This window comes from Stegodyphus dumicola, chromosome 1 (genome assembly GCF_044657685.1).
Source record: "Stegodyphus dumicola isolate Sdum_Otavi_A_Nest chromosome 1, ASM4465768v1".
In the NCBI taxonomy this organism is placed as follows: domain Eukaryota; kingdom Metazoa; phylum Arthropoda; class Arachnida; order Araneae; family Eresidae; genus Stegodyphus; species Stegodyphus dumicola.
Window position 1 is genome coordinate 56,736,553 of NC_140768.1, and position 27,233 is coordinate 56,763,785.

Genomic DNA, 27,233 nt, shown 5'->3' on the forward strand with positions numbered 1-27,233 from the left:
ACAATGCACAGATGATAATTTATGTCAATAGCTGAGGTAATAGCATCATCAAAGAAAGCATTACAAGTTCTGACAAAAGATGATCACATAAAAACTTTCAAAAGCTACATGAGCACCAGCAAAAGTGTACAAAAGAGGATTATTTTGAAGATGTTTATGCATAGCTATTTTGAACTATTCAAGATTAAGAACTACATCCCTAGTCTTTGAACTTTTGCCTCCTGCCACGTACTTTATTCAGTGCAGCCAAAAATTAAAGTTTTCTCATGGAAATACAAATTACAAAACTTATAGAAGAGTGTCTTATCGCTTTTCAAACAAATGCCATAGGATATATTCCAAAATCCTAAGATGTCATATTTGTACCTTGTGTTTACTCAAAAAAGCTGTAAACATGTAAGATAATTTTATTACTATCAATCTTGCATAAAACTAATACTCTGAACCAATTCCTTCACAAAGTTATGCAGAATAATGAAAGAATTAAAAAAACTGCAAAATAAAATAAGTTAAAAGCTTTAAAATCAGATAATAGCTTAATCTAACCTGAAAAACAGATCTAGATTTTAATACATAGTAATGATAGGAAAAAAAAAAAAAAAAAAAAAAAAAAAAAAAAAAAAAAAAAAAGCAATTGCTAAGACAAATTAATTATGAACTAACTGACAAATATTTAACAATTATTTCAAAAGCTACAGATAGAAAAATCACATAATAATACCACAAAAATTTAAAGCCAATGTTTAGGCTAAAATACTGCAATAAATAAAAACTTAAATGTAATCAAAAAACTTCAATTTGCAGTCTAACACCTCAAAGACTTTACCATTAACATTCCAAAATGTTAATAAAATATCTTAAAATTCTAATATAAGCATCATAAAATTTAAAAAAAAAAAAAAAAACTGCTTCGTATGCTGGTTTTAGTTTAATGCCTTTAAGCAATTTTAAGTTAAATGGTTATAATTAACTTACCAGTTTTAGAATTAATCCTCCAGGAATTCAAGACATGGAGCATAAACTCACATATCAGATATGTTAAAAAAGTATCCACACTTTATTTCCCCTCCCACAGACTCAGCTTATTCAACTTTGTCACCTCTGAAGAACTCTTCATTCCCAGGGCCATTTTATTTCATATAGCAAATTTGATTAAATTCTCGTGGGATCGCATATAACAGTTCTTTTTGAAAACTTACTTTAATCTCATTGATTATATTGAATCTACATTATTTGAATATTAATTTTGATTGCATTCCTCTGCATCAAATTCAGTTTCAGCATTAGAAAAATTCTACAATAAAACATTTTGCAGAGTAGGAAGCTTGGGAAACATAGGTGTATCTGTTTTAGCACAAAAAGTATGAATTAAATATATGGGGAGCTGCATTATCACAATGAAGGAACTAAGATTTGTTTTATCCTATTTTTTTACCTTTTTCTGCAGTTTTCTCTTCGTCATTTCAAGAGTTCAAGATTATCAATGATTCATTATTTGTCCTTCTGGCAAAAATTCACGACATATTACATCAATATATATATATATATATAAAAAAAAGGTCGAGATGATTTTGATCTAATCTGTAACATTTTTTGCCCTTTACAGTCTATACTGAAGACTGCTTTTGTTTTAATATGAAAGCCATAAACTCATATATCATCACTAGGGCTAAGTTTTCCCACGAAATCTTTCATTCCCATGAATTCTCATTTGCATGATCCAAAAGCTCCTGGAAAAATGCAATGCGATTATTTTCCTGATCCTCAGCCAACAGATATGCAGCAAATTTTTGCAGCAATATGACAAATTTCCAATTTCTCAATTAAAATATAGTAACATTCAACTGAAATGTTGCAATCATCAGTGATTTTGTGTATAGTCAATCAATGATTTAAATGCACAATTTTATGAATTTCAGCTACAAGGATTTTTGTCAATTAAGGTTGATAGACACTCTGAATGGAAATCATTATTGTTTGGTTGTTCGCCATCTTTGAATCATTTAAATCTTTTATAACATCACTTAGAAATTAAACAATGGTACCATTAATTTGTTTGGATCTCTGTAAATTTCTTCCTACATTTAATCATACTAATACACTGTTCATAAAACTGATCTACTTTGAAATTCATAAAACTGACACAACAAGCACTTAAAAAAATGACATAACACAATGATTAATTAATTTTAAATACCCAACAAATGAGAAGAACTTTATGAAGATTACTGTCATGCAATGTCATCTACTGGACATCACTATGAAATCACACTGGCATGCTATTAATAAAGTACAGGAACTTTTTGAATACATCTTCTATTTAAATTGGGCTGTTTAAAGTAATAATGCCAAGTAGTAAAAGCAAGACTTAATATATTATTTCATCAAATACTTTCATAAGAAGTTTTATAGCTTATTTAATATATAAAAGACTTAATTACTTAAGGCATAGTTTCGCATTTCACTAGATTGCTTGCACATAAGGCTTGCAATAAATATTTTCCTTAAATCTTGATAATTTTTACTTTACTACGAAGTGAAACCCATTTGGAAAATAATAAATATGATAAATAAATTTTCCTACAAGAGATTAGAAATCATTTCATTATTTCTTTCTCAGAAAAAGGAGATAATTATTATGCTAAAGCTATTATTAAAATTTTTATTCTTGCATATAATAACTGATTCATACCTTAAACGAGATTCCTCCACATCAAATATGGAAATACCTTTCTGCATCTGCTGAGCTTTTGACCATTTACCATGGAATAATGCTTTCTCAAATTTGATTAATAAGTCAGCTAGTTGCCATATGTTACTATACTCAGAATGAGGAGGGAATAGTTCTCTTGCTAAAACTAATACTTTAGCAGATTCACTAAAAAGACCCTAAAGCAAAATACAAATGAATTCAATAAATATTTAAAATTAAGGATAAATTCAACCCTTCAACCACCTGCATCAAGGTCAAATATTGCCTAATTTTGGAAATCAGAAAATACATTTAAATAAAATGATATTTAAAAACCTAAAGAGAGAGTTCTTTTCATTAAGGAGGGGCAAAATTTGTTAAGAAATTTTACTCTAATTCATATACTTTAATGAATAATGTAAAATACATTACATAATGCATTAACTACATATATTACATTCATATTTTCTTATCCACATTAAAATTTGCTACTGATTAGTATCAAATTTCAAATATTACTAAAATTTTTGCCTTTGAGAAATTTAAAATTTTAATTCACAATATATGAATTTAATAATTTAATCCATTAAATCAAAATCAAATGGCTTTATTCCAAGTTAAAAAAATTTACTTTGTTCTATTTAATCTATTGTTTGCTAATCTAAACAAATGAAAGAACTAAGCAATATCTGGCTTCGTACTGTTGGATCTAACTTTACAGTTAGAAGAAATAAAAATAGTTGAAGTATATATAACTACCACATCAGTAAAATATAAAGCAATAAAATACATAAAAGAAGTTCCATAAAGTACATTAACAATAAATACTACATATAATGAATAAAATATTTAAATTATATTAAAAATCATTAAAAAGTTGCATTTTTTAAAGCAAAATAAATAAGAACACATTGAATAAATATTCACAAATTTAATAAAATATATGAAAATCTTTACCTCTGCAGCATAATATACTGCCATATTTCTTAATGCTAGACAAGTACCTTCTCCAATATGATATACTCCACCACGAACAGGATCAGAAGTATTCATAAACAGCAACATTTGACTTGCTAAATTCATCATCATGCTGAAAAATATTTTTTACTTAAGAAAGTTTACTATGTAACTAAGACGAAATACAATAAAGAAATATTAGAATATTTAATGAGATCTTCGAATTTTAAGAAAATGTGACTGATAAATATATTTGACACAAACAACAGCACTTGTTAATAATTTTCAAAATTTACTATTTATTTATTTTCAACCATCATAAAAATCAATAATGAGTGTCATAATATATTTCCTAATCTTCAATTACAGCATTAAGCATCAAATATATAACTTCTACCTATAATTTAACATCTGAAAACATTCTATTGTGATAATGTACACAAGAAATAATAATTTAAGGTAATATACAAAATCATAAACGAAGTATAAAAAACTATAAAAAATATTTAAAAAAATTAATACTTTCAAATTTAAGAATCTGAAAATTCCATATGAAACTAAACATAAAATGAAATCACATTACTAAGTAATTTTAAATTAAACATAGCTTAAATTTTAGATCCTTTTTTTTTAATGAATAAATTTTACTTAAATACTTCATTTCAATTCAGTTATTGGGACCAGATTCAGAAATGTATGTAAGTAGACATATATGTATGCGTGCATGTATTTACGTACATATGTATGTGTGTGTGTCTGTATACACATATACATACACATAAAAAAGGTTTGTATAAAAAGTATTGGGAACAATGCTTTCCGATGCGATTGTACATCAGAGCATGCTCACATGGTGGTGGAGGATATGACCTTCAATATGTGTCAGTTACTTGTGAGCATTCGTTCAGGCTAGATCGTGTTTTTAGTGGACACTTGTCCAGTGACTTAGTTCGAACACAAAATGCAGCAAACAACTGAACAGTGATATGCCATTAAATTTTGTACTGAGTACAGAGACAATTGTAAGATTTGCCAAGTATTATGCCAAGTAAGAATGAAAGAATGTCAAAAACTACAGTTTTTAATCAAGATCTTCGCAGATGGCCAAGAGAGTTTATATGATGAGCCCTGCCTTGGGCACCCATTAATGTCAAGAACTAAAGAAAATGTACAACGTGTGCATGAAGTGCTCAGACCGTCCATCAAGTGAGTGCTGGTCGCAGATGAAATTGGCATTGATAAGATAACTGTGCACAACATTATCACTGAAAATTTGACAATATGATGCACTCGACCTATCACGAAGGTCTTGATAGATAAGGAAAAGCACAGGCAAGTGTCTGCATGCAAAGACCTGCATCATGTAACATGATATGTTGTAGAAGACCCCAGCTTTTTAGACAACATAATCATGGGAAGGGAAACTTTGATATTTAAAAAACAAAGCAACAAAGTTCCAAATGGCATACTTTGGCATCACCTCACCCAAAAAAGGCTCAGATGAGTAAATCCAGAGTAAAAGCTATGCTCATCATTTTCTTGAACACTAAGGGGGTGGTTCACTACCAATTCATACCTCAGGGGCAGACAGTGAATGGTGGTTTTTACCTAGAAGAACTAAAAAGACTGAAGAGAAGGGTCAACCAGGTGAGGCCAGCCATCGGTGGAAATTGCATCACAGCAATGCAACCAGCCACACCTGCTCCAAGGTTACAGATTACCTGATGATAAATGTCATCGTGAAGATTCCACAACCTCCCTACAGTCCCAACTTGACACCAGCAGATTTTTCCCTATTCTGAAAAATGAAATCGTTTTTCAAAATACACCATCATGGGACCCTAAGTACTGTCAATGAAGCTTGCACACATACTCCTAAGAATATTCCAGAATCTACCTACCAGGGAGCCTTTGAGTTGCAGAAAATGCCAATGGCAAAAGTGTTTTGATACTCAAGGGATGTATTTTGAAGACTTTTGAGGTATTGTAGTAATATCTCAAATAATTTTTTTTCCCTTAAATGTTTCCCAATACTTTTTCATACAAATCCTGAACATATACACATGCATACATATATTTATCATTGCAGCCCCAATAACAGTAAAATACCAATATTTCTATTACATAATAATATTACTATTAAAATATTTTATTGCAAATTAAATGAATAACTTAAAAAATAAACCACATGTTGGTGTTATGCACTAAAATAAAAATGAAATAATAATAAATTAACACAGTAATTATGTCTACCTGTGTCCATAATAAGACCATAATCCAGCCCGTAAAGTATAAGCAGGACCTAACATATCAGTCATAGAATGTTGACAATTCTGGACATCACTTTTTGTTAACAAATCAAAAACACTATGAAAAAAAATATGTACAAAGGAATTCAGAAAACAAATAAAATTCATACTAACATGAAGAAATAAAAAGATATAAGTTAATTTTTAAGGAAAGAATTTCACACTACCTTGCAGGCAGAGCAGTAGTGAAGGATTTCAGCTTTGTCAAGGCCTGTATGCCAAGAGAGGCTAAGCACTACAAAAATAAATTTTTCCTAAATAAAATAAGTAATAAAACACAGTATATATATATATATATATAATGTTGTATGATCTTAATATATATATATATATGTGTGTGTGTGTGTGTGTGTGTGTATGTGTGTAAGGAAAATAAAGAATACGTAAAAGATAAAATTTAAATTAGCAGCATAAATTAACTTCTCTTCTCTATTCTAAAAATAGTAATCGCTCTCTGCACTACATCATTTTGAGATTAATCCATGTCATACGACTCTTACATAATTCAGATGATGTAAATGGAACTAAAACTCAAGCAGCCAATAATAATTTTGCAGCAGCATTAATTACCCAATCAAAATGCATTGAGAATAAAAACTAACTCAAATATTTCACCCTGAACATAAAACACTTGCTTGCTACTCTTCTGCTTAGCTGGTCTGCTCACTGCTACTTCCTTCTTACTGCAAAGTTATCAAAAATGTAAACCTCTTGAAATAGGCATAAATAATGTGCCAACTTGTTTGTGACCGCAACACGTCTACTGAATTGAAATGAAGATTAATCTGATTCGGTTCCCAGTTTCCTATTCTTTAAGGATAAACATTTTTACACCATCAAAATCCCTGCTGTTGATTACTTAAAGTTTGTTTCTATTATACATATATATGTAAAATATCTATTTTTAAACTTATAAATTAATAGCAGCCCTTTAACAACTGCCTTCATTCTAAATATAACAGAGCAATAATTTTTCTAACTGAAGGAAAAAGTTCCATCATTTAATCTCTATTGCTCACTTATTGATGAAATCTTAAACCAACATCTGGACATTAGCCTGTCATGTGATCTAAAATGCAATCTGGTATAAAAGGTAATTGCCTTAACTCTCTCTCTTTTATCCACATCAAGTGCTCATTATGTCATGTGCCTTCAGGCATCACTTCATTGAAGCAGCAATGTTGCTCCTAGCAATAGCCCGATCATAATATCGAGTCTAAGTCCCTCTCTCTTTTGCTTCTTTCTGCTACATTGCCTTGTTGCTAACCACATAGCATTTTTTTAGCCATTTTCTTCCATTGTTTAAGAAGATGTAAGCTGTATAAAATTGTGGGGTGCATAGCACACCCACAGTGATGATTTGCATCATTAAGGAATAAAATTATGTGCAGAATTTAGGCTATGTCTGTCTTTGAGTGTCATCTTTTTAACTATACAGTAAAACCATCACTAATCTGTTACAACTTTCTCTCCAAGTCATCTTATTATATATACATTTAACATAGGTACAATTAACTTAAGGAGTAAGGATTTTCATGTACATAAATGATTGTACAAATTCAAAACAACATAAACAGAAGAAAAAACATTCTTTTTAAGTTAATAAATGAATTCTTACCCAAAGTCCAAGTTCAGTTGATTTTGCAATAGATCTCTCAATCAAAATTTCTTTGTTATCAACAGTTAATCTGTACAGCCATGCCTTAAAAATATGAAAATCACGAAAATCAATATTAAAAACAAAGATTTAAAGTCTTAAATCAAATCTTCAAGTCATCATTAGGCTAACAACAGTTTACCAATTTTACTTAAACTAATACTTATTTTACCTGAAAACTTAAGATTAACACTTCTTTCATGTAAACATTAAAGATAATCAATATTTTGTGAAATATTTTATTTTATCAATACCATTTCATTTTTTCTCTCCCCTTTTTTATTACAAATTATAATTCAGCTTTCCTCTTCGATAATTTATATATAAGTTTAGGTTTGGCAAGAATTTTAAAGTAGAACTTTAAACTTATAAAACTTGAGTAATAATTAAATTTATATTTCGTAGTTTAATTTGTTACATTTTCAATTGGAAGGATTTACATAAAAGAACTCTGCTAGACTTACCAGAGAATACTGAAGACAGACATTATCATTTACTTCTTGAGCAACCATTATTGCTTCATTCAAAGCAGCTAGTGCTTCGTCCCTATTGGTAAAAAAAATCTAATTAAAACTCTTAGATTTAATTAACATCATTTGGTGTGACCAGAACAGCATCATTCAATCTACACCAGTAGTATAATTAAATCTAACAAGTTTGAATTTGGGTAAAGCTTTTATTTGAATTACACATTTCTTTAACAGTTAAGCCAAGAATTCATTATAAAACAACATATCATATTTATTTCCTTATTCCCTAATCCCATGCCCAGCTTTCCAAACTTCTGACTTACAGTGGTGATGAATAAGATACAATGGCTAGCAAAATATACTATTTAAGTAAAAAGAATATTTTCAAAAGCAATATTGTGAGAGCAATTTGAAAGTTTTGGAAAGTATGTGGACATTGAGCTAAGGGAAAATTCTATTTATTATCCACAACCTAATAGAACCATAGAGTGAGTTAATCGAACAATGAAAGAAAGCATATCGTCTTTTACATATCTTTATAGAATGGTCAGATAGGCTAACATTTTTTAAACTTCATTATAATAACTCATAACTCAGAGCATATAGTTCAGGTTTTACTCCTGCACAATTATGTTTTGATAGAGAATTAAATATACTTAGGGATATACAAAATTATCCATCAGTAGTTGAAAATTCTTCACAGTGCTTGATTTGTCAGAAAGCAGACAGAGCATTATAGCAACCAGAAATTTAGTCAAACTAAATGAGGAAAAGTACTTTAAGAACAAAGAAAAAAATGTGAAAGGCAGAGAAAGGCCAAAATTCAAGATCAGGTATTTTTCAAAATTTTACAACCACCTCATACTTTGCAAGAGAAATATACTAGACCTTTCAAAATGATAAGACTTTTTTGCAGTGACAATTACTTAATTTAAAATATAAATAATTATAAAACTAAAAAAATTCCTATTAGTAAATTATTCAAACAGGTTATTCGAGAGCTGAGCTCTCGAATCACTAGCTAGTAGTAGCTAGAAAGCTATCACAAAATGTCCTGAAAATGAAAACCTATTGACATAGACCTATTACCATTAAATCTGTCTGTCTCATAAAAGAATCTTAAAGTGTGTTAACAGGTATTAATTGATTATTGTACAGATATACCATGCCTAAAATTAGGATGAAATTGTATGCATTAATTAAACTCTGTAATTTAAATTACTTATGTAGTAAATATATATAAACAATTGTGTAGTGTCAAAGCACAAAAGCATACAATTGTGAAAATAGCATAATTTTGTAAAAGTGCAATGTCAGATCATAAATGCACTTAAATTGTGAATATATCCTGCAAAAATTGAAAGTGTGGAGATAGATCATACATGTGTGAATAGTGAAAGTGTAGTGGCAATGTGGTAAGAAATAACATCAGAGTGTGTCTAGAAAGACTTGTGGCAACACTGCAGTGATTTCAAGTCTTCAGTTTCTACGATATGACTGTGCTTTTTCTTCAATGGCTGGAGAGAATGTTAGCGTAATCCTCACACTTTTTTAAAATCAAATTTCCTATTCTACTTTGTGATAATGATACTTGGTTAAAATATCTCATCTGACTGGTTTTTTTTGCCCTTTTGAAACAAGAGGCAGCTGAGAAGTGTATGGCGGCGGAACTTTTCTTTGCTTGTCATGCGTAATTGTTTCAGAAGAAAGTTCTTTCACTTTTAGTACCTTTTATATAAAAAAGAATTTATTAAATGTTTGCAAAGTGATATATATAAACCCATTCTTCCTGAAGTTGCAGTCAACTGTTAGAAATATCAACATGAATAATAAAGTTTTCATGAATCTTGAAGAATGAAGGAAGTTTTTGTGCCATTCTCATCGCTCTGTCAAGACATGAGGTAGGTGACTGACCTTCATTTCACTGCACAGAGCAATCCAGAAGAATAATATTTGATCACCATTCATCCATGATGAATTCTAGTTGAAATGGCATATGCCAAATGCCCGAAATATAACAAGGATGCATCCAGATAACCATTTGTTTCCAGTATTACAATTCAGAACGACAGGGTTGCCACTCAAACAGAAGAATGAAATTCCCTGACTTTTCCAGGTTTTCCAGGTATGTTTCGAGAAAATTCCAGTCTATCCGCGTAATGTACGTTGGCTGTGCTAAGAGGTAAATTAATTATGGTATTACTTGTACTGTGTAGCAAATTCACTTAATTACTCAGTAAATCCCAGAGGACATTTATTCTTAATTATTCTTGGTACACTTTGTTTGATAATTTTGTTTACTTTTCTGCTTAAAAAACTTAATAAGATTTAAGATCTATACATTGGATAACAACTGTACGTTTTATTTAATTATTACTCACGATCATCCCCAGTTCAACACGAGGCTAATCCGGTTCTTATAAATCACAACGCAATGCTAAAAGTTAGGTTAGATTTTAGGTAAATTTAATTTGTGTGAGGTGTATTCTTAAAAGGCACCTTAACACTTGAAAACACAAATATAATTATAATAGGAGTTGTTTTCTCCACTGAAGATTGAGATTAGAATCTGCCCAATCTGGAATAAAATAAGCTAAACGAAAGAAAGAAATCTATTTAATGATATTTTTTTACTAAACTGAGGTATTTTATATTTATTTTGCAGCATACACAAGGAAAAAATATGTGCATTAAATTTCATGATGTCATCATACTGCTAGAATTAATTTCAGGATTATGCCAGAGAAAATTTCCTGAAATTTGGAAATATTATTTACTAATGATAAATAAATTTAGAGGGAAGAAGCAACATTAAATGATATGAATAACATAAAAATAAAGATAATTACTTTAAAATTTAATTAGAATAATCAACGATATTTTAGCGAATATACAGTGTCTCACAAAAGTGATGGGACACTTGTGCTTTACAAAAGGAAACTGTAATAAAATAAATTAAAAAACATGTAAACATTTTTTGTGGGTGTGTTTCATACTTAAATTTAGTAACATTTATTACATAGCATACATTTTCTCAAAATATTAAAATATTAAATTAATAAAAATACAATTGTTTAGAACGGAGCAAAAAATGGCTCACATAAGTGATGGGACACCATTAGATACTACTACATACTACAATAAAAATATTTTTTGGGGTTTTTATTTTTACTCAAAAGCAATTAGCAATAATTTATAAAATCGTCTGCAGTATTTCTCTCCAGTTTGTTTTGGAATTTTAGTGTTTTTTAGCTCTGTGCAGGCATGAATGCTAAACGAAAAGAAACTTTGCCTGAAATTCGAAAATTAGTTATTAATTTGCATATTGAACCTGGAAAATCTATTAGAGAAACTGCTGAAACAGTTAACATGAGTCATTCAACAGGTTTCAATATCATTAAACGATATAAAAAGAATCATATGATTCAGGATAAAAGAAGACCTGGCCGACCATCAAAGCTATCCAATGGAATAAAGCGAATTATTGTTCAAATATTAAAAAAAAAAAAAATCCAAGAATGAGTGCTCCTAAAGTTGCTGCTGATTTACAAGCATTATATGGAGTAATTGTTAAACCTGAGACTATTAGAAGAGTAATTCGATCTGCTGGATATCACGGTAGAGCAGCCGGGAAAAAATTCTTCGTAAGTGAAAAGAATAGAAAACTCAGACTGGCTTTCGCAAAATCCAACATAAATAAGAACTCTGATCACTGGAATGAAGTTATATTTGCCGATAAGAGTAAATTTAATATATTTGGTTCTGACGATAGAATCTTGGTGTAGAGAAAACCCAGGAAAGAATTTCTCAAACAGAACTTGGTGCCAACAGTAAAACATGGTGGAGGAGAAGTTATGGTATGGGGGTATATGTCATCTGCTGGAGTTGGTAATCTTGTTTTTATTGACAGTATAATGAATCAGTAGAAGTATATTGACATTTTAAATCAAAATTTGAAATCTTCAGTACAAAAATTGATCCTTCATAACGATTTTAAATTCTACCAGGACAATGACCCCAAGCACACTGCTTTGAACGTTAGACTCTGGCTGCTGTATAACTGTCCTGAAATAATAAAAACACAATCTCCAGACTTAAATCTCATAGAGAATATTTGGCAAGAATTGGAATCAAGAATTCGCAAACACACCATTTCTTCAAACCAACAATCAAAATCACTGCTTCAAGAAGAATGGGGTAAAATCGCTCCAGAAATCACAAAAAAATTAGTCGAATCCATCCCAAGAAGATTTAAATCACGTTTTAAAAGTAAAAGGAAATCAATCAAAATATTAAAACATTTTAAGAAGTAAAATTTTTGGATAAATATTTGATGGAAAAGTAAGTGTCCCATCACTTATGTGAGCCATTTTTTGCTCCTTTCTAAACAATTGTATTTTTATTAAATACTATTTTAATATTTTGAGAAAATGTATGTTATGTAATAATTGTTACTAAATTTAAGTATGAAACACACCCACAAAAAATTTTTACATGTTTTTTTAAATTTATTTTACTACAGTTCCCTTTCGTAAAGCACAAGTGTCCCATCACTTTTGTGAGACACTGTAGTTATATTACATGGTTATCCTAGATGATTGATTACTATTTTTTTATTTTACTGCAAAATGACAAGGTATTTATTAAAAAGAAAAGAAAAAAAAAAAAAAAAAGATTTTTCGGCAAAATCCTAGTATACGATATGGCCTTTGCATGATTTTGAAAATTGTCGCCAAGAACAAAATGACCCGTTTACTGCTCATCATCATGTCGCCAGATCCCGCTGTACCATACATGGAGATTATTCTGACCAAAGAACGTCTATGTAAAAAGCGGAGGGAAAATTTGCCAAGGGATTTGATGACAGAACGGCCAGAATTTCCCTCTCCGCGATGTGTAAAGGAAATTGAGAAACACGTGTTAAGAAGAAACGTTCTTTGACAAAAAAGAAAACTACGAAAATCCGTTTTTAAATTATTGCGAAAAATCCAAGAAGAAACGTTTTATCAAAGAACGTTTTTTCTTGGATTTTTCGCAATAATTTTAAGAACGGATTTTTGTAGATTTCCCCCCCCTCAAAATAACTAATCCATGAATTAATTTACTTGCGCCAAAAAATATTTTCTTTTCCTTTAAAGACATTTTAAACGATATTCATTTTATGACCTCTTGATAACATGACCTTCGAACTTCGACACCGGTTTCGAGCTTTGGCGACAGATATATCGCGCATGCACAGCTGTGTTCCATCATAGCGGGAACGCTATGATGGAACCGAGCCACGTCTGTTGCAGAGAGGTTTTCCTTCTTTACAATACATATTTTTTTAAATTCTAACCTTCATGGTACCATATACTAGGATCAAACCCATTTTGTTTTATACGAGAACAGATACTTTCTTTAGTTCATGCACTGCACATGCGATTCTCGAGGTTACTGGAAACCAAAAGTTGCGGGAAACTTGCTTTGCCTTTCTAAAAAGACAATCAAATTGGAGCTGCGAAAATTGGCTCTATGCCAGCTGCCCGAATGACACTCACGTGATACACAATTTGCCAAAAAAGTGATCTCTTCCGACGTCGGCGCAAAACTCGCCTTTTTTGGCGGGATCGTTGTATGAAATTCCCTGACTTTTCCAGATTTTGACAAAAATACTTAAATTCCCTGACTTTTCCCTAAATTTTTTGGTCAATTTCTGAATTCCCTGACTTTTTCTGTTTTTCCCGGTTTTCCAGATAGCGTGGCAACCCTGGAACGATAAACTTGCAACCTTTTATGTGATGTGAGATTAACAGGCAGTTTTTTTTCTGGTCTTATGATGAGTATCATGCACTATAATTATAAAAGCTTGTTTCCACTACTGTGTACGCATTGCAGTTCATATGCGTTTCTCCAATCAAGTGAATTCACTTTGATTGACATCTGCAATTGGGTCGATGAGCAGTGACAGATGACGGACGAATATAAGTTCAACTATGTTGAACTACTATCTGTATGTCTGCAAATTCATTGGGGCCACATGCATACCTGCCAACCTCTAAAGATAAAAATTCAGAAGATTTCTTCCCCAAATTCAGAAGATTTCTCCAAAATTCAGAAGAACACGAAGAATTAATATCATGCTTTGATATTAAAAAAATAAAATTTATACAAATAGAAAAAAAAAATTGTACTTACATTAGTAAATCTCAATTAAGTAGTAACTAAAAAATTTATTAGGAAACATAAAACAAGAACTTAATGTTACACAAAATTATTGCAATGAATTTAGAGTGCATTTTTTGGCTTTAGCCAAAAATTCTTTGGAAAATTTCCTGTCAGAACAATTAGTTTCCTCTTAACATTTAGCAATTAAAATGTTTTCTAGAGTTTTTGGTGAAATTGAAGAACGAAACATAGTTTTGTTTTTCTTCCCAACACTGAAGACTCTCTCGCACTCAGCATTACTGTGTGGAATTACAAGAATAGCACATAAAACTCTTGCTAGTCTATCGTATTTTGGTGTTCCATCAGCTCTTTTTATTCTTTTTAAGGTACCAACAAGGACATCAAGTCTATCTTCTCCAGAAATGGCAAAGTCTTCAAACTGTGCAGCAGAAAATTGGTTCTGTAGTTCATCTAAAGCATCATTATGGCATTCATTTTCTTTAATTGTTAACAAAAATGGAAATTTATCAATAAAAAAACAAATCTTTTCAAAAGATGAATTTTCAATTTGTTTCAAATTTGCCACTTCAGCATTTAAAAGAACTTCATTTTGCAAAGGAAACTTCCTTACAATGTAATCATAGGCTGAGGAAAAGTACTTTCTAACACATTAAAAAAATTCTTTTTTCTCATGATCTTTCAAAGAATTAACAAGTTCCCTGGTTTGATTTCCAATTATAAGATCATTGTCATCCTTTTGATTTGCCAAATTATTATAGGCAACACGAATCAACACACTGTTTTTCACAACGGACGGTTTTACAAACTTAGTATAAAGTTCTTTCAAAAGATCATTAAGAATTTGGATAAGCAGGGGAGATTTTGGCAAAGCTGATTGTAGAAGTGTATTTACACTTTCAAAAATCTTAATGGTACTTAACACAAAACTACAATATGCTTTGTTCAAATCCGAAGAAAGAAGATAGAAAATCCTTTCCTCCCAGCTAATAGAAGACTGTTTCTTCTTCCCTTCAACTTCTTTAACAAAGTTGACCTTTGAGGAGTCTTCTAAGCATTTTCTTTTTAAAGGGTTTGATTCTGTGTGTTGGCTTTTCCCTTTTAAAGCATTTTGATTAGAAGCAAAGTTGGTTTTCGGAATCTTATATACTGACAAATTTGATGGGATCTGTGGTTTCGTTTTGGTCTCATCGTGGAAATATTTTAGCAATGCATCCCACTGTTCAATAAACCTTCCTAGCGCTCTGCCTAAGGATAACCATCTCGTGCATACGTGTTTCAGAATTTTTCTCATTTCACCAGAGCACAGTTCTTGGAAATTCTTTAGGTTTTCCTTCCTATTCACACTTTTTTCCAGATAGAAAAACACATCAATCAGAAGCTGGTCAATATTTAATGGTAAAGCAGCTGCAGCTTTTTCTGCTGCCAAATTAATTAAGTGGCATGAGCATCCATTAACAATTAATTCATTTTGTTCTTTTTTGAGGAAAGAGGCTACACCCTTTCTGTCGCCCACTATGACATGAGCATTATCTGCACCAAATGAAATGCAGTTTGATATTGGGATGTTAAGTTGTTTCAACTCATTAATTACCAAGGAGGCAATATTTTCCCCCGTAGCGTCTCTATTTAACAATGGAAGATGCAAAAGATGAGTTTTCATTTCATTAGAAACATCACAGAATTATGTGACAACGATGGGGTAAAGCTTCCAATCGCTGTCGTTGCTGCCATCGATTGACACCGAAAATGCTGAATTCTGGAGTGCAGCTATCGTTTTACTTTGTGCATCGCAAGCAATTTCGTTCACAGTAGAAGATGTTTTCGTGCGAGCACAAGCATATTTCTGAGCAATCTTGGAGTCGGGAAACATCCGTCTGAAAAGTTGACCGGCATGATCGGCAGCGCTTAGCGGCACGTTGTGTTCGATGAGGAATGCATTAAACAAACACTCTGCCAAAATGACCTCGGCATCCAAATTCGTAGCCGAATTTGAAAAAAAATCATCCACTTTCTTTGACGTTGTCGAAGCCGAAGCATTAACTTCATGCTTTTTAGACTTAACATGCTTCACAATGTCGCTTCTTCCACCGTGACTTATTATGAAGTTACACACGCACACGTTGCAAAATGCATAGTTATTTCCTTTGAAGGATTCTTTAATTGTTGGAAATTCGGCTGATATTGAGAATACGTTTTTTTTTAACTCAATTCGTAACAACGACATATTAAGAAAATTCGTAGCACATGAAAAAAAAAAAAAAAAAAAAAAAAAAAACAGAATGTGACAATCCACGCTCGCTGAGTAATTCCTTTGCTGCTGAAGCGAACGCGAAAAAAATAATCTGGCGCCCACAAAGAAAAGAGTGGGAGAAACAAGTTCAGCGCATTGGATTGGCTGGTTAAGCGGCGAGTTGTTAGAAACCGCAGGTTACTGGATTCGAAGTAGTCGGTAGTTGGCGGTAAAACACGATGCAATTGGCAAAAATCACTGAATTAGCGAAAAATTCTAAAATTTCAACAAAAATCACTAAAAACACTTGAAAAAGGAAAAAAATCGTAAAAAATGGATTACGATCATAAAATCGTAAAGACAAACGCATTTTCGTAAAAATTATGAAAAATTCGTAAAAGTTGGCAGGTATGCACATGGTAAAAAAGGAGCAATCAGGTGTTGTCACCAAAAACTAATGGCAAAAGTAGCGATGAACGCTGGCTTAGGGAAAGAATGTTTTGCTATAAAATACTTATTTCTGAATTAACATTATAGCAAAAAATCTGCGTACTGAAAAAAAAAAAAAAAAAAAAAAAATCAGCTGAATTTAGGTAAAAAAAACATAAGAAAAGTAAGATAACTGGAACTACAACACTAGTTCGCAGAGAGCAGTGATTACAGTCAAGAAAATCAGGTGCAATAAATATAATTCCAAGTCCATGAAATAGCAAATTTTGTCCTGACTATTATTTCCTAGTTCTGCATACACATTTCCCTTTAATAAAAATGAATGTCTGACTATTTCAAACTGCTACAGTAAATCAGATATGGTATTAAAAGATTTGTTATTTTTTTAAACAGATAAAAACTAAAAATGTTAATTATAAATTAAATTTGATAGCCTTTTAAATATTCCACTGCATTAAAGAGCATGTTAAATTTGTATTTCTGTATTTATAAATATACCTTTTTGGCTAACATATATTTGTATGCACATGGAATATATTTTTAGCAGACCGTTTAACTGCAATAGGAATGCCACTTTAAAAATTAATGTTTTTCGTAAGAAATGTCCTAGAAGCTGAAGAACAAACTCTGGTGAATTTTTTAGATGACAGCACACTGAAATAGAACCAAAAAATTTAGTTTTATAAATTCATTTACTTGATGATGTATATAAGCTAAAATTGCTAATTACATCAGTGTCGGGATAGCATAGTGGTAAAGCTGAGGGTAGCGAAGGTTAACTTTTGGGGTTGTGAGTTTGAATCTCATACTCTTTTTCCACCCTGTTTATAACTTTCTTAGCTCTGTGTTCCAATTTAATCTATATTTGTGTTTTAAAATTTATTTCTATTATTATGTGCATTAAATATAATGTTTTATTTATGCTCTTATTTATTTAAATTTTCCCCTCAAGAATTTATTTAAAAAGTTTTAATACCAATCAATGCAGCTCAGTGCATATAAAAACTCTCAATACTTGTTGTTTGACTCAAATTAACATCTCAGCAAATGGGCTTGTCACATGACCATTTTCATGGTTTTTCCTATATTTATAGGTGAACCAGTTTCCCTTAGAATGTTTTCCATGAAGGCATGATTTATTTTAGGCAGACAACTCAAGTTGCTTTGCCATCATTCAATGAATCTAGCACAGTACTTTAACATTTAAACTTTAAAATTTACCAAACATTTTTTTTTTTTTTTTTAATGTAGCATTTCTAGCACAAAAATTCAGCTATGCAATTATCATTGTATGCTTTTTATTCATTACAGCTACAGTGAATTTTCATTTACAGAAATCAATATTTCAGTTAACATCCCTTCTGCAGAATGGCATATATGCATACATTTTCATGGACACATAGTCTAAATATGTGATACTTCAGAATCACTTCTAAATATATGATACAAAACCTTTTTTTTTTACTCATTAGACGGTAGCATTAATCAGAAATATTTTCATACTGGCATTGCACCATTTATAGATTTCATTTTTCAGTTTAAAAAATGCTTTCTCATTTGCTATTTTTATTTCATATGTTAGTTCATAAAACAGTTTAAAATATAAATGCTCTAAAGGCAACTCCATATTCAGATACAACAGCTATTTTTCTTTATTTTAAATATGCTAGGAGTGACATGTGTATACTAGGAGTAGATATCCAATTATAAAAGATAATCAATAAAGATTTTAGTTTAATGATATTATGAAGCAACTTTTATGATTTTGATTATTAGATATGACTTACAGCACACGTAAGTCAAAATTCGGTTGACTATGCAACTGAGTTTTCAATGTATAAAATCATAAATGGTTATGAACACTTTGTGAAATACTCTACATATTTTAATTTTCACTACAATAAAAATGCAAATATTAAAACTTATTACAGACAATCAAAAACTTTACTTTTTCAAATATCAAAACTGCTTATTTTTAACATGACAGATATTTTAGCTATATCTGATATGCAATCAACAAGTAAAAAGCATACACAAAATAATGCATCTAAATTTTATTAATTCTATATATACTACACATCTCTTATAAATATATGCATATTTATTACATTATTCAAATTTTACACATATTTGCTAGAGTAAATAAAATAAAAAAATTAAAATCAGTAAATAAAATTTATTAACTGAATTATTAATTATATCATTATAATAAAAAAATTAATCTTACTTATGTTCAAATAGAGCATGTACTATTGCCAGATTCAAAGCAGCATAACGTGAACTCCGAGCAAGATCCTCAGAAGCAGCAGATGCTTTGCATTCTTGAGGAAGAGTTGTATTGCGATCAAAATGATGATATAAATTATCTCGAGCACCACGATACTCTTTAACTCTCAGAGAGTTCAAATAACTCAAATAACACTGAAAAATAATATCACTAATTAAATATACTATAAAGTCACACATTCAGTTATATTTCGAATTGCAAAATTGCTCTAAATAATGTAGTTTCCGCCCTTTAGACTAAATTACAGTACAGATGAGGTGCGATATGGGTTTCATAAATTGATCTATTCAAAACTAATCTATTTAGTAAAGACAAGGCTATGGTAGGAACTTGAATATGTTTTCCCATTTGCAGTCAGCAACAATGTTATCAATGACATTGCTGTTGACAACAAAGGAGAAAACATAACATCCACTAAACAGATGTGCATTATTAAAAGTTTTTAATTCAGTAACATGCTCAAATAATTCTCAGTGATTTGTTAGCAATATAAAAGAGCCTATATCATGTCTACAGAACAATTTACAAACCACAACACCATCATTTTACATGTATTCACAAAGCATTGTGACTGCATTGCTTCATGAACAATTTCAATTACTTCATAAGATTAACTTCAAAGGGACATCTTCTGTCAACCACTGGTACTACAATACATATATACTACAATACAATACTAAATATGACTTGCACAGGACTTCCTTTTGATCTTCCACAATCGTAATACAGTCAAATACCGAAAATCCGCCGACCTGAAATCTGCCAACTCCTGAAATCCATGTTGCCTCTCAAAATATAAACATTCAGTTTATAAGTTTCAGAAACCACAACATGGAGTACGAAATATTGAAGAAAAAATACTTACCGGATAATGACATCATAATTACCGAATAAAATGAGTCATAATGGAAATACCAAATTATTGACATTATAATAAAAGTTTTTTTCCCTCCAGTCTGCATAGAGGTAAAAAAGCAGATGATTCACTTAACTCTTCCTTCAAGTACACGATTCACGTTGTTGTATGTTCTGAGCTTTGTTATTTCACGAGATTGTTTAGTGCTGCCCTTTTTTTAATCCCGATATTTTGTGGATAAATTAAGAATATTTTTTATTTTCAGCGCTTTTTAATATAATGACAGATAGATAAGAAATGCACTCAAGATTTTACTGCTTGCAACACTGGAAAACGCAATCATGTTGCATTGACAGTAATACAAAAAGTGGAAATTCTGCAAAAGATGAAAGGCAGGTGCTACTCCTTGGTTTATAGCAGAATCATATGGAATTGCGACATGGACCGTGTATGATATATGGAAAAATAAAGAAAACCTGTTAAAATTTTACAGCAACAGTGATTCTAACACTGGAATCTGAAACCAGAAATCTTTACCCGAGGCGAAATCGACAAACCTCGATGTTGTCTCGTACGAGTGGTTCCGAGTGATGGGGTATCAATTTCAGGACTGCTCCTAAGAGAAAAGGGGAAGCAGATTTATGCTGATTTAAAAATAGAGGAGCCTATATATAATCAATTTATATATGTAATAATAATTTAATGCATATAATAAATTATTGTAATAATGTATATAATAATTTAATTAAATGTATCTAATACGCCCTATTTATTTTGCACTTTTAGCCTGAATATTATAATTTACCTTTTCTGTCCCGAAATCCGCAAAATCCTAAAATCCGCACAACCTCTGGTCCCAAGCTTTGCGGATTTCTGGACTTCTACTGTATTGCTAAAAACTCAGCTTCTCAATCCTCTATAAAAAGTGAGAATTTTTTATATTATATGCACTAAAATGCCAAAATCTTTTTACATTTGCCTGTGGCAATAGAAGGTGATACAAGATGGAAGCAGCTTTGATTAGATACATCAATCAACTTTGCATAGAAGAACCCATTTATTGAAACCAGCTTTTACAGACAATGGTAATTTTAACCTCACAAATTATCTTATGCCAAAGTTAAATTATTCTGATAGGCACCTGTAATTTTCTATCCAATTAGACACTAGAGAGTTTTCACCTTGCAAGAAGCTAACAATTATGTTGTTTTAATTATAAAACATCTACCTATAATAAGGTTTCTCTCCAACATTAAAACGTATTTTCTAACTAATACTCTAATCAATATAAGTTCTGAACACGACCATGTGATTGCCATGATATGTATGTAATTATAGGAAACACATAATGGTAGATGGTATTATTTGTTTAACATATGTTACATCTTCTATATAGAGCTACGTAAGCTGTCTGAAAAGTTTCCAGCCTAATAAAGGGAAACAGATATGTTTTCTCCAAAATACCTTTATTTTTTGACATAGTCTCCTTGTAAGTCTATACATTTCTTCCAGCAATTGTCCCATCCCTTTAACGTGCCCACATAATATGTGGCATCTTTCTCTGTAATGTCTCCTCATTTGACAAAAGCCTTTGCCCTCCAAGTGTTTCTTTTAGCTTAGGGAACAAAAAAAAGTCGCTTGGTGCCAGGTCAGGCGAAGAGGGCGGGTGGTCAAGCAGTTCAAATCGTAATTCATGGATTTTAGTTATTACAACCACTGAGGTGTGAGATGGAGCACCCTCTTGGCGGAAAAAAAAAATTTTTCTTTTGCAAATGTGGCCGTTTTACTGTAATTTCTGCTTTCAACTTGGAAAGTATCGCTGCATTGTATGCTCTGGTAATAGTTTTTCTTTTCAAGATAATCTATTGAGCCAATCCCATGGCTGTCCCAGAAAACTATTGCCATCACTTTACCAGCAGAAGGAACAGTTTTTGCCATTTTCGGAGCTGATTTTCCCTTTGCAATCCACTGTTTTGAATGTGTTTTTTTTTTTTCTGGGCTGCAATAATGGATGCAGGTTTCATTCACAGTGAATAATAGTAAAAAAAACATCATTTCATTGCTCCACCAAAACGGTGCAAATGTTCATTCGGACAAGTTTTCGTCCAAAGTGAGCAAAAGTGGCACCCAATGTGCAGCCAGCTTGCGCAAATCTAAATCTTGGTTCAATATGTGGCAAACATGTTCTTTGGACATACTAATAGCCTCTGCTATCTCTTTAAACTTGATTCGATGGTCTTCAGCACCATTTGGTGGATTTTAGCTATGTTTTCATCAGTGGTTACAGTTTTTGGCCGTCCTGAACGTTCATCGTCATTCAAACTGGTACGCCCAAAATTTCATAGTAGTAAATGATGGTGCAGAGGCCGTGTACACTGTGTTCAACTCTTCTTAAGAGCAGGTAATATGCCTAACTCAACCTAGGTAGAGTAACATTTCAAAAACAGGTATCTAATGGCAGCATAATACTCGATTGTTTTTCCGATTTTTGCAAAAAAAAAAATCAAATTATCTTACAAAAGTAATTGTCAGACAAAACATTCGCATTCAAAATAGATCAAATTTTGATTGGTAGTTATCAAGTGATACTCAAACAAGTCTTCCCCCAACTTCGGTTGATTTGAGTTTCCATCTATATATTGAGGTCGGAAACTTTTCAGACCGCCCTCATATTTCTTTTTCCCATACAGCAGCACCCTTTATTCAAGCTAAGAGGCAATGGTCATTTTTCCAAACAAACAATAGGAACTACAGTGTGTGGCAGAAAGAATTTCCCAATTTCAGAGGAGTATAATTACGATTTTAGAGGAGGCACAGTGACAGGGAGCATTTCTTCGAATAGCAATTTATGTGTCATTTTAGAGTATACCGTAACTTGGTCAGCAGAATATTGCCCTTTTATTGAATAGCAGTTTATTCATAATGGTGGATTTCTGATAGCAACATAGCATGCCTTTCATATCCACTTTGTGCTTGGTCAACAAAACACTTCTCAACCCCTTAAAAAACATTACCATTGGACGTTGGACCATTGCCTGAAGAAAATTATACAAAAGGTTGCTGCTGCCATTATGCCCAAAATAGCTCTCAAAATCTTGGACAACTATCGAGAAAGGCTTAATCAGAACATCAACAATGGAGACCACCACTTCAGTGATATTTTGTTAAAAGAATACATATTAATGTTTAATAGCATTACATGTACTTCCAAAGCATTTTTTTTTTTTTTTCGTATCTCATTTGGTTTGGATTTTATTAGCTTCTCAAATTAGGGAGTTCTTTCTTCTGCACTCTTTACTTCGAATGTTTTAAAGGTAATATTATTTTTAACTGGTTATATATGGTTAAAGGAATAATAATGACCAAACAGAAGAATATATTATAATACAGTCACCATACCTACAAAACTTAGACTAATAATCATCATTTGAGTTTCACTCTCACATCTCTTAGGAGCAAGTGTGTTGTGTCACAATCTGATTAGAACCATGCATAAAAGTCATCAGCTGGATAGAAATTATACACTACTATACATTGAGAACAACAATCAGTTTCCATTTAAAATATGTACTCATCTGTTAAAAATTTTTGGAGAAAATCTGCAGTAATACCATGTGCATGCTGCTAGCAAAAATTAAATCTTATGGTTCAGGATGCATATATGTAATCTTTATACAGAAGACGCATATGACGTGATATCATCTGGAACAGAATTGTTTGTGTTATACTGCAGAGTGAAAACATCTATTGACTATTGGCCATGATATCAAATTTTGAACAAATTGTGTTTCAGCAAGAAGTTAGATTTCTTTAAAATTAATTTTCACCCAAACTTTTCTACAAAGTGAAATTCAAAACTTTTATCTCTTTCAAAACATATTTTTAACGTGACTCAACAATCTTATTTGCAAGATTTCTCTCTTTCTGATTCAACTGTTTTCTCTTATCAAGATGGTCCTATGAAATAAATATTTCCAGAGAGTTCAAGCTGTCTAAAATTATGCAACAAATACAAAAAGGGGATTTCTTCTAATGTTTCCAATAATATCAAAAGCACTAAAGTGCATTCATTGTTTCTGATAGATCAGGCGAGGGAGGGGGGATTTTAGAGTTTCAGGGAGAACGTGGTCAGTCGTTTGCTTAGCTGTTAAGTATTTAGTTTCAGTTAATAAATATAAAAAACTACTTTCATTCAAGTTTTGGTATTTACCAACATTTTCTACATCATTTTTGTTTAATTTATAAAACACATTAGAAAATAACCTAAATAAATGATATATGTATTTTTCAAATTTGGAAAGAAAAGAGGGGGATGATCTTCTAGCAATGGCAAAAGAGATGCATGGGGCAAAAAATGTTGAGAATCATGTGATAGATGCTATTTTGAAGATGACTAAATAATAAATAATTTTTTATATTCCAAATAGAACTCGCCCACAAAAAATTTTCCAAGAATTGTTTTACACAGAAATATTTACTTTTCATGAACAACAAAACAAAATTAATTTAAAAAAGAAAAACTATTTAAAATTAAACTGAAATGTAACCTTATTTTAGCATAGATTTTTAAACTTTCTGGATTTGGGATTTTTCAGGTATTAGATCATTAGTTTAAATCTAGTAAGATGATATGTAGAAATTATAAAATTTAAAATATCAAAATTTAGTGAAAAAAAGCAAAAGAAAAAGCTCAGTATTTATTTGATTGTTTTATTAACAGTTCTTTCAATGCAAGTTGTTTAAATTTGCTCCCTTTTTTGTGCTCATATGTTCTCCATGATTTCTTTTTTTCCCCCCTTTTTCTTTTTTGGTTGTTGTTGTTGTTTGTTTTTTGTTTTTGTGCTAATACTTAGGTTTATTTGAGTCCGAAATAGATAAATTCCCATATATACTTAAAGCTTGTCCCAGGACTGGTCCAGTGCAATCTCTGCAGGTCTGAAATTTTGCTGCCAAGCACCTCCCTACATTCTAAAAATTTTGCTGTGCCTAAATTTTGCATTCTAGTGCCTTCCCTAAATTCTAAAGATTTTGGGGAAAATCAAGGGATTATTTTCACTTAAAAAAAACTTCCCAGAATTGCACAAAAATGGCATTGCGCACTCCAGTGACTTTATCCACGTACACATCATTACTATGTCTTAATTTTGTTCCTGAATGCTTCTCTAAATTCTAAAAAATTCTGCCTCTCCTAATTCTCCAGCCCAGTGTGGCCATACCAGTTCTGGCACAGGTCCTGGGCTTAAATGAATAACAAATCAGTTAATCTCAATTCAAACAGCACTAAATGTAATCTTTTGGCCTATAAGCATCATTCAAAAAATTTATTTTTTGCATATGGAAAGATATTTTTGTTAAATTTCTCCTCGTTAACACTCTCAACAGTGCAGTTAGTTGAAGTCTTTAATCGTCACCAAGTGTTATATCAACATAAAAGATTACCATTTGGTGTTCAGTCACTCATATTGAAAATTTAAAATAAAATATTTAGACATCACAGCATGAGTCATTTCTCAAGCTACAAAGTGTTGATAGTCATGCGGTGACGAAAGCAAAAAAAATAATAAATAACGATTTGCCAGGCTGTTGTTAGTGTTAAAGTGAACGTTAATCCGGACTCTCCACATTTTATTATGAAAAAATATCAAATGTTGAAGACACAAAAAGCATACCAACAAAACACAAGCACACAAAGTATCAGCATAGAAAACATTTCTTAAAAACAATCTGAAAGGTTTCATATTTTTGCAGTTGCTCGAAAGGGTTTGTTAAGGTAATTTATGCTCTCACTGAGCTTGCAGTCTGCCAGTCTACTGTTACATTTCTTCCTGATAACTCAGTTTTGTTTTGTTTTTGCCTTTTTTAGCTGTGTTATTAAGCTTTTAAGCATTGACTTCTTTCCACTTACATCATATGCAATTCAACTGCAAAACCAGAAAAATTTTGAAAGCAGTATAACAGTATATGTTCTCAATGCAGTGTTAAGTATTGGCATAAAATTTTTTCAAATTTTTTCAGTCTTTTCTCAGTTTATCATATTAATGTTCAGTTTTCTTAGTTAGATGGCTTAGAAAACTTTTTTTTAAATCTTTTTTATTATTAATGTTTTGTGTCTTAACTTTATTTATTACATATCATCTTCTTTGCACTTAAGCCCCATAAAATTTAATTTATCAGCAAAATCACAAAATATTTAAAAACAGCAAATCTTTAGAATTTCTGATACACAATCTCATGTGGAGAAAAGAACATTTTCTTCCATAAAGTTGCCACTGCTTGCTTTCAAATTATTGAGTGTATATAATAAATACATTTAAGTTAAATGAATTAAATGCATTTTTAATATTTAAATCAATTCAATTCTACAGTAAAAAATTGAATATTCTCCATCTTTTGCTCTCAGGTAATTCAGTTTGTTAACCCACAATAGACAGATTCAATATGAAATATAAATATCTTAAATTTTGCCTCAAAGGAAACCTGAAATGAGGCATTTATAGTGATTTGATGCAAAATTTCATTTGGAGACTACTAGTTTTTCGGCTAAAAAAGGCCACTGGTGATCCAGAGGTCAGGATACTGAATGTCTTGATTTTGAACTTTATCATGTATATCTTTTATACTCAATGAATTAAAATTATTATTATAATTTTAGTTTAGATTGCATAAAAGCAAAAATTACAGTGAATTTATGTACTAAAACTAATTTCTGGCATCAAATAATACACTTTTCCATCATTAAATTATGGAAAACAACATTTTTTATTACAATTTTTATAATGAAAATAATTAAATCAATACACAACTTAATATTATTCAGTTTCAGTTTAAAAGGTTATTAATGTATTATGTATTTATAAACACATATAATGATAAATTGTAGTGAAAAGCAAGCTAAAGGCCTTTCATGGCTAAATATTCTATGCTAAAGGACAGTATTTTACATATCTCTCGCCTCATATCTTGATACAGTTCTTCTAACAGAACTGAACAAGCTTCATAGCTTTGAATTAATTTTTTATCCTGCTAACATTCTTCAATGAAGATTCTAACATTAAATATCTTTTAAAATTGAAATGTACTTTGCTTGTACAACTTGCTAATAGAAACTCTTTTTTAATATCCTTCTAGTAACTATGATCTGAATAAAAAAGATTGTA

At 31.0% G+C, this 27,233-nt stretch overlaps 1 protein-coding gene across 1 annotated transcript in view; it reads right to left on the minus strand.

Annotated features, from left to right (window-relative positions):
• ida (anaphase promoting complex subunit 5 ida) overlaps positions 1 to 27,233 on the minus strand; it is a 72,303-nt gene that overhangs the window by 17,987 nt on the left and 27,083 nt on the right. The window contains exons 7-13 of the mRNA XM_085814993.1: positions 19,161 to 19,354; positions 8,080 to 8,161; positions 7,577 to 7,660; positions 6,126 to 6,193; positions 5,903 to 6,016; positions 3,650 to 3,782; positions 2,693 to 2,889 (exon numbers count right to left, since the gene is read on the minus strand). Of these exons, the coding sequence (XP_085671119.1) occupies positions 2,693 to 2,889; positions 3,650 to 3,782; positions 5,903 to 6,016; positions 6,126 to 6,193; positions 7,577 to 7,660; positions 8,080 to 8,161; positions 19,161 to 19,354 (872 nt within the window). The remainder of the gene's footprint in view (positions 1 to 2,692; positions 2,890 to 3,649; positions 3,783 to 5,902; positions 6,017 to 6,125; positions 6,194 to 7,576; positions 7,661 to 8,079; positions 8,162 to 19,160; positions 19,355 to 27,233) is intronic.